The sequence below is a fragment of the Condylura cristata genome, unplaced genomic scaffold (assembly GCF_000260355.1).
Source record: "Condylura cristata isolate star-nosed mole 26May11 unplaced genomic scaffold, ConCri1.0 scaffold00031, whole genome shotgun sequence".
NCBI classification, from domain to species: Eukaryota; Metazoa; Chordata; class Mammalia; order Eulipotyphla; family Talpidae; genus Condylura; species Condylura cristata.
In genome coordinates this window covers 16,173,707-16,184,538 of record NW_004567132.1, presented here as the reverse complement: position 1 = coordinate 16,184,538, position 10,832 = coordinate 16,173,707, and the positions used below count along the sequence as shown (strand labels likewise).

The following is a 10,832-nucleotide window of genomic DNA, read 5'->3' as shown; positions in this document are numbered from 1 at the left end:
GTTATTCTGTTATTTAATTACTGACAAATAATGTTAAAAAATTTAGACAGTAGAGGAATGGTGGTGTGTGGAAATTTTAGTTTAAACACAAAAAATATTTTTATTGAAGTAAGGAGAAAAAGTTTCAGTTATCTTTTCTGTAACTGGTTGTACTGTTTAGCAGGTATTTATCTTCCCTGACTACTGGGGTGACCATTGCTCCTGATCTGAGCCATCCGCACTCCTTCCTATACTGGGTTGTAATAGTTTTGTTATTGACTTGAATCACAAGAGATGGGAATACTAAGAAGCTAACCTTTGATAGTCCAGCAAGTCACCCCTGAGGATAGAATAATCCTCTTTGCTTGTTGATTCACTAGCAAGAGAAGCCCACATTAACCAGGGACAGTCTCAATTTCCACTTCAGTGGAACTACTGCTGTGCTCTCTGTGAAACTAATTCTATTTTTGAAATACCTCTAGATCATCATCTAGAGACATTGTTGTTAGGGAAGTATCTGTTATACTGAGGGAAGATGTTTCTACTCTCTGCTTCCTCACCCAGAGGTCTTTGCAGGGGGGAAGAAACAGCACCATGAGTCAGTTGCTGATTTAGAGCACATCTTGACTAGGGATACTACCCAAGTCCTGCAAGATGCTGCCACCCAGCTGGTGCCATAATTCCAAAAAGACATTTTACTGGATAGCTACTTTAGGGTGATGAGGAATGTATTAAGATCAGTAAATTCTGCTGAAACCTACTGCAGCTCCTCATTTATTGAAAAAAGAAAACAGTAAACATTGATCATAAGCTGTCCGATGTGGGATGCCATGATTGTAAATAAGTCATTCTGTAAGTTCACTGATGGTGAGTTTGGCAGAAGCATTGCAGTCTGGGAAGGCGAGTCTATATCACAGTAACTGGATATTCCAGGAGAGCCCCTACCTATGTAACCAACCCAACACCATCCAGTGACTGACTGATTTCCAGAATGGGGCTCCGTTTGGTCTCAGCTGTTGGCAGACTCAACAATGGCTGTGTCCATTGGTATCGATATTACTACTCCCATGCCTAACCTCCACCCTCCCACCATGGGGGAGGTCATTACTTTGACTCCAAGCATCATCACTTGGCTTCTGGTAATGAGGAATCTCACCATCCCCTGTAAATAAGGGGAGCCAGGTTTGATGGTGTTGGTTCCTCCCATCTTTTCTGTCCTACAGAAAATGGCCACAATAGAGCTCGAAGTTTTCCTTTTGAGTATGTTTGGGCTTGCTGAAAGGACTGTCCTTTGGAGCTTTCTGGGCATATATTAAGAGAACAGGGAAAACAGATATTACATTTTAAATCTTGTCTAGCATTCCAGGCTTTCTTAGTCATTGTATAATCTCTTCTACAGTTCATATTTCAGCTTCCCTATTTCAGTCAACCAACTGAACAAATTTAGAATCACTCAAATTTATACACTGAGTCAGAAATCTCATCTTAATGCATCTTAATAAGTTAATTCACCCTGATTTGATTTTATAGTCCTTCTGCTCTAAGGATTCATGTCTATACATGCAATCTTTTGGTGTATATCACACCATCTTGTGGACCCTTCTTTGTATTTCACCTTCTGGAGTCTGGATTGGATTCTGTACACAGTGAGTGGTGATGGAAGTAGATCCCGAGGAAAACCACAATCATTACTGCAGTGAAGGCCACTGCAGTTCTTTCAGGCAGCCTAGTTTCCTCAGGCAGCGGTGGAAAGACCATTGCTACTGAAAAAGGAGATTCAGCAGAACTTAGGCACTCAAGGTCTCTAGTTCATTGGAATCTGCCTCTACATGTCTCCATCTTCACTTTCATAGACCCACTGTTTTCCGTCAGCTACCTAACTTTACCAGAAGAGACCTATGCAGTTAGGGACATAATGTGTCCCATAGGACAGTCATAGAACCTTTCAGGTCCCTACACAGACCTTGGGAAAGGAATTTAAACCCCTTATGTATCATATTCTTACCCCAAGTTATTCAGGCACTTAACAGCAACTCACTAATCTCATTACATTTGTTATGTTCAAGCAAATACTGGTTAATTGAACCTCTTACTTCGGTAGGCATTCAGTGCAATGGGAGGAAGATGCACAGCTAGTGACAGGAAATTTTTAAGCCTTAGTTAGGATTTCAGAGCCACTGGAGATTTAGGAAGTTGGGGAAGATATATTGGGAAGTCCTTTTGTGGCCTTTTCTCCTCAAATCCTCACCAGTCTTTATCCCTTTTGTCCTTTAGCTCCCTCCTTTTTTGCAGTGTCTTTCTCTATTATAAGTCATTTTATTTGTCATCCTTCAAAGTCTAAATCTGAAATGGATTCTTAGACTGGCGGCTCATATCCACCAGTTCATTCACTTTTAGTACCTCTCACCCCTGTAGCTTTTCCAGAACGTCTACCTTTACCATGAAGCTCCAGCTCCATAAATTTTCCTAATTCAAACTTGGGGTTCTTTAGCATTTTTACTTTTTTAACAAAGAACATCAGGGAGCAAGTAAATAAGTTGCCAGGCCTTTTCTCTGTCTTTCCCAATGCTATCTGGGGTCAATTTATTGACCACCTCTTTCAAGTCACCTCTCAGGTCATGATTTCCATTGTCTTCTTTGAGACTTGGCAGATCTGATGGTGTTGAGTATAAGAGGTCTTCTGAATCTCACTGTTGCACTTCTTTTTTAAGTAAAACCAACAGAATAGCAAAACAAAGAACCATTTGCAAGTTGACATTAACATGCGCGTCCATGGTGGTTGGCCATATTTTGAGAAAGAAGCAATTTTATCTCCAGTGCGATCCATGCCTGAAAGTTAGCCTAGCAACTTTTGTTCTGAATAGCCTCAATAATTAGCTTGAATTTTCTAGTTGCAACTTCATCATTCTGCAGATCAGCAGTACTCTCTCACAAACAAGACACTTAGGCTACCAGATGCGATGCGGTTCCTTGACACTTGCCTAGTGTTTCCCCAATAGTGCTCATATTGAACATTGCTGGTGCTTTCGCATCATACCAATCTTTCTTAGAAAATGGATCAACCACGTCCTCCTGGCTCCCTTTTTGCCACCTCTTGTATGGCATTCTTTTGGCCTGTGCTGCTCAGAGAGCCAAAAGTGTCTCTCTCATAAAACAACAACAAGCCTTCTTGTCTCCTATGTTTCCAAAGAGTCTTTTTTCATCCAGAAGAAAGGTGCTAAGTGGGGAATATGCAGGCTTTTGGAGCTGAGATGAAGGGCCCTCCCATATCAAGTCTGGAAGCTAAACCTGGGATGAGAGGGCCCAAGGGCTACAGAGGGAGCCCCACACCTCCTCCCCTGCCTGGCTGTCTCAGCTCCAGCCCACACCTGCTCCTCCCCTTCGCTCCCCCCCTGCAGTCCCTGGCACCTGACAGGCCCAGAGCAAACAAGGTTGTTTGTTCCTCTCTCGGGAATGCACAGGGACACAGAGGAGGTGCCTGGCACTTTGCAGTTTCCTAACGTTTTCTTATGTGTACTGTTTTTAAGACTTTCTCTGAAATCCTATGCTCTTCAGTTACACACAAGTCAACAAACACCTATTTGCTTGAGGCCTATTTTATGTGGTGGGTTTGAGGGTTACAAAGGAGTGAAGAATGCTGTTGCCTCCCATTGGCTGCTCACATCTCATAGGGGGGCAGGGAGCAGAGACACTCGTCCTCAATGCACTAGTGCAAGTCAATGCACTAATGCAAGCGTCAAACTTTGGGGACAGAGTCGATGGAAGTGTGAAGGCAGAGATTAATTATAACTGTAGAGATTTGGGAAGGCTCCTGGGAGGAGGCTTTCCTCTGCAGACACCTCCAAGGAGAGGGAAGCTCACAAAGGCACGGGAGTGGGGGAGATCATGCAGAAAGAAAATGCTTCTAGAGAAAAGAACTAGCTAGTATGGACCCCAAGGGGTCACCAACTTTTAAGGGTCGGCAAAGACAGAGGGAAGAAGGGATGATCAGAGAGGAAAGAGGAGGATTCAGACAAACAACCTTAAGTGCAGTGAGGCCAGAACATTTTCTGCTCACTAGGCACTTTAGAACTGGTTGGGACCTTAGCTGCAAATTAGTCAAAGCCACTTGTTTCACTGAAAAGGAAGGACACTGAGGCCCAACTAATTGGGAAATGATTTGCTCAAAAGGCAAAACTTGGCCCAGGACTTTGATCCTCTAGCTCATTCTGTATCACATCCCTTGACAAACCAAAACACCTTATCCTTCATTTTATACACCACTTATATATGCCACCACGGTGCTGAGCACATGGTAGGAACACATCTATTTGCCAGATGGAATTCGCTTTCTCCCTCACACCTCCTGGTTCTAAAGAAAGGGACAGGAGGAGTGAACTTCCACCAATCCTGTTATAATACTGTACAATATGCTGTGCCGGGTGTGTATTGATTCTCTCTTCTTGATCCCACAGTCATGCTCTTATTCCCACCTCACAGACGAGGGTCTAGAGCTCGGAGAGCTAAGTGATTTGTTTTATCGCTAGTAAACATCCAGAATTCAAACCCAGGTCTCTCTGACATTAAATTCCAAAGTGAGAGTTTCCATTTAAATGGCTGAAATTGAATTCAGTTCAAATGATTTCTCCTCTGTGCCCACACATGTTAGAGGGAGATGGGGGATATTTTTCTTTTGGGGTAAAAAGAAAATGGAGGTGTAGTAGAAGAGTGTATGTGAGAATAAGTGCTTATAAGGGCTAACTAGTTTTAACTACATATGACTTACTGAACTTCCAGGAGAAGAGGTAAACTTTGTTTCAGCAATATATATTTGATTTATTTATGCATATACAAACTGGGGTTTAGGCCAGAGGTACTGGGATGAGAGGATTCAAAAGGGACAGAGTGGGGAGCAGAATAGGTGGGTCTACTGAAGTACACTGGTGAGGGGAACCGCCGGTGAGACAGGAGAGGTCTGCTGGGCCATGTGAGTCAGCTCCTGGCTGGGGAAAAAACTCAGGCTGCAGTGGCTGATATCTTGATGGCTAAGACTTTAACCTCTCTGCCCCTAGGGAGGCCCCGAGGTGAACTTATTAAAAAGATGCTGCAGGCCCTCCCTGGTGGTGCAGCTGGTTAAAGCACAGCACTAAGAAGCTTAAGCCACTTCCGTAGGGAGTTCGATTCCCGACTGCCCCTGAGGAGATCCACATGGTGAGGCAGACCTCTCCTGACCTGCCCTCTGCTCCCCTCAGCAGTGTACTTCGTCCATCTGCCTGTTCTGCTTCCCTCTCTGTCTTTGGTGAATCCTCTCACTCTCCACATCTCTGGCCTGTACCCCAGTTCTATATGCATAAATAAATAAATCTTAAAAAAAAAAGATGTTGCCTATCAAACTTCAGCCTGTCTCAGCTTTATTGACCTTTGAATCTTTCTTGAAGGTTCAATAACTCAGGGCTCTTGTTAGAATGGAAAAATACAGAAAGAACTGGGTTATGACATATGTAACCTCTTAAAGCATCTTGTAAGAAGGAGTTGGAGAAAGGAGAAACTGAGAAAATAGAGATGATGGTGATGACAGCGACGGTATTGATGGTGACAGTGGTGGTAGTGGAGTGTGTGTGCCAGCTGGTGCTGGACAGGGATAAGTCAGATTTATCACAGATCCTGAATACCAACCTAGATTTTCCCTTCTCCCCTTAAATCTTTTTAAAACTCTTCCATAGGAACTTCTGGGGTTGTCACCAAGCCTTTGCCACCACCTACTATGCCTTGGAAGGTTGAATCCAGAGGTTGGGGACAGGATGGGAAAGGATGATGTGGATGGGGTATTGAGGGGAAGCCTCATTATCCGGGCCAGGTGCAGGGGCTAGCCTTACTGCCAGCTGGGGGTCCGGGAATGGGGCGGAGGCTCTGGCTGCTATTTGTTCAGCTCCAAACTGAGGTTCCTGTTAGGAAGTCTCCTTGTTTATGTCCAGAATGATTTGTTTGCTGTTCACACTGCATGGAGATTTGCCCCTGACTTCAAACAGGGGCAGGCGTGGGAAGGGGGAGTATGGTCAAACTCAGAGCCCCAGGGTCCACTGAATAATTAGGGAAAATCAACCTCTATTAGCTCCTGATGAGCAAAGGGGAGGGTTAGACCCCACTGAAAGCTCAGTCCTGGGTATCTGTTTTCTAGAGAAGAACCATGTGGGGGCTGCCCAGCCAGACATCCTGGGTCAGGAAGGCATTTGGTTGGTTTGTTCACAGGGGAACTGCCTAGTGAGGAATAAAATCCTAAGGTCAGGGCCCCATTTCTGGGTTGCTGATTCCGTTGGTCTGGAGTGTGGCTTGGGCACCCCAACTTGTAAACACTCCTGAGATGATTCCACTGTGCAGCCAATGTGAGAACCAGAGTTCTAGAGTCTCACTGGCTACATATGAATCACTCGGGAATCTGGTTAAATCCCCAGTGATTCAGCAGACCTGGGCTGGATCCTTAGCATCTACCTGTGCTCCCAGGTGATGCTAGTTCTGGAGGTCTAAGGACTTTACTTTGAGTAGCAAGACTCTAAACCTGCTTTAGACTCATCTTTCTAAGTAAGGCATGGCTCAGAGGGGTGGGGGTAGAGCTTCCTGTACCTGTTCCCCCATTCTTCCCTACCCACACCTTTTTGGGTAGAGTGATCAACAGACCCCACAGCCTATTCTTCTAGTCCTTCTCAGGAGCAAAACACATGTCTGGCCCTAAGAGAGACCAGTTCAACTCGGTCCATTTGGGGAGTGTGGCAGAGGTAGGGAGAGGGCAGAAGCAACAGGCACACCTGTCACTTGTCCCCTGGGGAACTTTGCTTGTTGGGTAGATGGGACACAAACATTGTGCCGGAGGCCTCTTATACCCCAGTGAGCCCAGTGACTTGTTTAGTTTAATAGAATGTGGACAGGGAGAAGTCAGAGAAAATGTGGAGAAAATAATATAGTCTAACTTCCAATGCTGGGCCATATGATCTGAAGTTTTCTGTTTGACCCTTGGGATCCAGATGCCATATGAAGAAGCCTCAGATCCATAAAGAGGATGAGGCAGGTCCCAGCCTCCCAGGCAAACCTGCCAAGACCCTGAATTTGTGAGTGAAGCTATCCTGGATATGTCAGCCCCAGCACCATCTAATTGCAACTCAGCCTCACTAGATAAACTGTGGGTCCCACTATAACATGAAAACTACTATAACATGAAAACACCTTCACATGTTCCACAACTACTAGGACTTTCAAGCTAACAAAAGTAGAGTATTAAAAGCAACTGCAGGGCCTCTCTGAGTGTGCAGCTCCACAGCTTGTACGCCTCGAACCCAGCCCTGATCACAAACTTGTAAGACAGCCTTGCTGACACCATGTGAAACAGGGCTCCCCAACTGAGCCCTGCCCAAATTCCTGAACCCCAGGTTTGTGAACAAACAAAACAGCTATGGTTTTAATTGAAATGAGAAAGTCTTGGGTGATTTATTTTATGGTGCAGAGACCAAATACATTGCATGGTCTGACTCTCATAGGATGGGGAACTATGAGACAGATCAATGATTTGGGAATCTCACAGGCCTGCCCCTGTCTGGCTCTGGGTTCTGGGGAGACAAGACCCTGCTTTATCACTGCCCACTGCTCTTACAGTGCACTGTAGAATTTAGGTCCTCCATTTAGCCAGCAGTTTGTGAAGGTGGGGACTGTTTGGAAACTTGGGCTCTGCAAGACCCTCTATCTAGTTTGTTGCAGAGGTAAGGTAGGAGAGTCACTTAGTAGGATGTGAAGTAGGATGATAGGCGCAAAGGGGGCGATGACCCTACTCATGGAGCCACTGTTTTTGCTTTTGCCAGTTGATGCTCCTGCTGGGCACTGTCCTTCCTTGGCCGCTGGAGCACAGTGCTTTCTGGGAGGTGCGGTTTCTGGAAACCTGAGATCTAGGGGCCCCGCCGACAGGGGGTGTCGTTTCTCGCAGTGGGCAGCAGGGGGCGCGCGCAGACCGTGTGATGGGGCTACGGACGCACCGACTGCGCAGGGAACCAGAATCCGGAAACTCTGGCAGTCAAGGCTCCGAGTGGCCATCAAGCCTCCGAACGAGAGATTCCTTATATGGGAGCCTGCAGATTAGGCTCAGCTGGGCATACAGAGTTCTCGGAAACTCGGAGGTGGAACGGGCGCTGTGCGGGAGGCCGGTGAGAAGGGCTGCGGGTTAGGTCGCTGTGTGTCCGCTGGTGGAATCAACGTTTCCTCACTTGGGGAAGAGACACGCGCTCCTTCCCTTCCAGGAAGAGTGTAGAGGCCATTGCAGGTTATTCCTCCAATGCAAAACGAAAAGACCACATTTGCCCTCTGTGTTCTTCCCGGCTCTGGGGGAACAGGGGCAGAAGACAAGAAAACCACCCTTCTACGTAAAGCAGTGTGTGTGTGTGGAGACTCATCTTCCTGTAGTCTCTGGGGAGACTACAGTCCTTGGCAGCCCAAGTGTGCTGCTGAGCAAGACCCTCTGTCTTGACAAGATGGGTTTATAGATGTTTCTTTTCTGGTTCCAAAACTAATAGATACACGTGTGGCATAAAAATAAAACTATATGAAAATTGCTATTAAAAAATGAAAGACCGTCCATAATTCCTTAACAAATTAATCACACTGTTAGCGGCGTTTTCCAGGTCTACTTTATTCCATACATGTACTAATGTATACATTTGTTGTAATGATTTTTTACAAAACCTCAGGCTACACCAATCAGCTCCACCACCAGAATAGACAGCCTGTCTTTGAAGAAGGGAGAGGCTCAGGACTCCTCCAGAGGGGTCCTAAGGTAGAATCAGGTGCAAAATTTTTTTTATTCTCTGAGCTGAAAAGCCCTACAGGTGGGCAGGATGTAAACCCTTGGAGAAGCTGAGTAAAGGCATGTTTATAGGAATGATCAGCCTGGTTTTTCCATGGCACTCAGAAAGAGGACCATAGGGCATTGTTCTGTGTTCCCCTGGAACTTAGAGGGAAACTTTCACGCCGGCCACAGCCTTGGAGTCCTGCAAATGAGAGAGAAAGATGTCCACAAGTTCTTGCCCCAGGAATCCACTTACAGTGGCAGCAGACTTGACTTCCAAATGAAACAGCCCATGTACGAAAGGGAAAGTGGCGGCGTGTGACCATAAACTTGAAGACAGTCTGGGAGAATCCTCTGCTGGCAGCCAGTGCCGCAGTTGCCACTGAGCCTGTCAGTGTCACGTCACCAGGAACACTGGTCAGTGTGCTGCTGCTGCTGCTGCTGCTGGAGCTACTTCAGTAGCTGGCCACTTGGGACCTTCACTGACCAGATCCAGGCAGCTTTCTAGAAGCCAAGACCTTGGATGGTTACTGACCCCCAGTCAGGAGGGCTGATCCCCAGTCTCTCTCAGAGGCTGCCCACCTTTGCTGGTGAAACAGGCTCCCCTGTGCTGCGTGGGCATTGTCATCCCTGCAATGACAAGGGGCGGCCTTCCCTCGCCCCCTCTCACATGGTGGTGCTGGCCCAGGAAGCTCTGCGCACTGTGGCACCGTCTCCCATGAACACCCTTGGGTGCTGTTCCCTGGGCACAGGGCTCTCCTCTGGCACGTGGGTCCAGGGCCCTGCAGGTGTGCTGGCAGAGGGCTTTCCACGCCACACCACCCTTCCATCAGGCTGAGGGAGAACTAGGGTGCAAGGAGACGGGTGGCTTAGAGCCAAGCCTGGGGGGTGAGCCTAGGGGGTCGGGAAGGACCAGAGGAGATGTGGGGGGGGCGGGGGCTCCCCTGCCCTCCCCCTCCCTCAGCCACTCCTAGTCCCTTGCTTGCAGCCTGCACTCCTTCCTCCTGTCTGTCCCCCATGCCTGGCTCCTTCCCTCATTACTCTGTCATGATATTTGGAGCAACCCAGTTTTTTTTTTTTTTTTGAAGAATGTTGTAGTTTATTTTACATCATTTTGTGCATTTTTCCATTGCAGTTGTAATCCCCATGGGCTTCCCATCACCAAATCACCCGTGTGCCATCACCATAGTCCAGTGCATTTCCCTCCCCCACTGTTTTTGATCCCATTCCCCACTCTACCCCCACAAAATGTCTCCAGTATATAGTTCATTATTAATATTTTCTCGCCTGTTCTGTTATATTCCTTCTATGAGAGATACCTAGGTGTGGGGTTGCTGGGTCATATGGAAGCTCCCTGTTTAGCAGTTTGAGGAACTGGAGCAACCCAGTTTTAACGGGAGTTGTTCCCCACATGTAGGCCATTCAGGACACCGGGCAGAATTCATACCACTGGAAGGAGGGGCAAACCCATTGTTCCGGTCTGGGAGCTGTCTCCGCCCAGTCGCCCTGGCAGCCTCGGGGAGCCCTCGCCCTCACCCCGCCTGCTGGCAGCCCGAGCCTCCCCTGAGGCGGGCCGGGTGGGCAGCCTGGGCCTCCCCCATTACCCATCCGAGGCGGCAGAATCACGCCTGCCCAGGGCCGTGTCGCCGCGAGCTGAATCAAGGACAAGGGATTGAGTTGGCCCCCCGCGTGTTTGCCCAGCGTCGGCCCCCACCGCCATCCGGCCGCCCTAATCTCTGATACACTTGCGAGTTGGCTTCCTGCCCCCAGGCCCCTGCTCCCGGTACGCACAGGCCAAGCGAGGCGTTGCATCCGAAATGCGGCATTTGAGTCGCCGGCAGAGGAAAGCTATAATTGCCCTAATCCTCAGACAGGGCCCTTCCCGCCGGCTGTGGCCCATTGATTAGCACGGGAGCCCGGAGCTCTGCACAAGGCGCCCCACACCCCACCCACCCGCGAGAGCCAGTCTGGACATTCCAAACCCCACCCTCAGCCCCCTCTGTACCTCCGTCAGCTGAGGTCTGCCGAGATTTGGGAGCCAAGTAGTCCC

The 10,832-nt window shown here is 47.9% G+C and overlaps 1 protein-coding gene across 1 annotated transcript; it reads right to left on the bottom strand.

The window, feature by feature from the left end:
* Nucleotides 1–2,922: 2,922 nt before the first annotated feature.
* On the bottom strand, nt 2,923–10,502 carry LOC101631149 (40S ribosomal protein S3a-like). The gene is made up of 2 exons (XM_012731465.1): nt 10,465–10,502; nt 2,923–3,070 (listed from the first exon to the last, which is right to left on the bottom strand). Exons 1-2 carry the CDS (start codon nt 10,500–10,502, stop codon nt 2,923–2,925), a joined length of 186 nt encoding a protein of 61 aa, XP_012586919.1.
* Between the last annotated feature and the right edge of the window lie 330 nt (nt 10,503–10,832).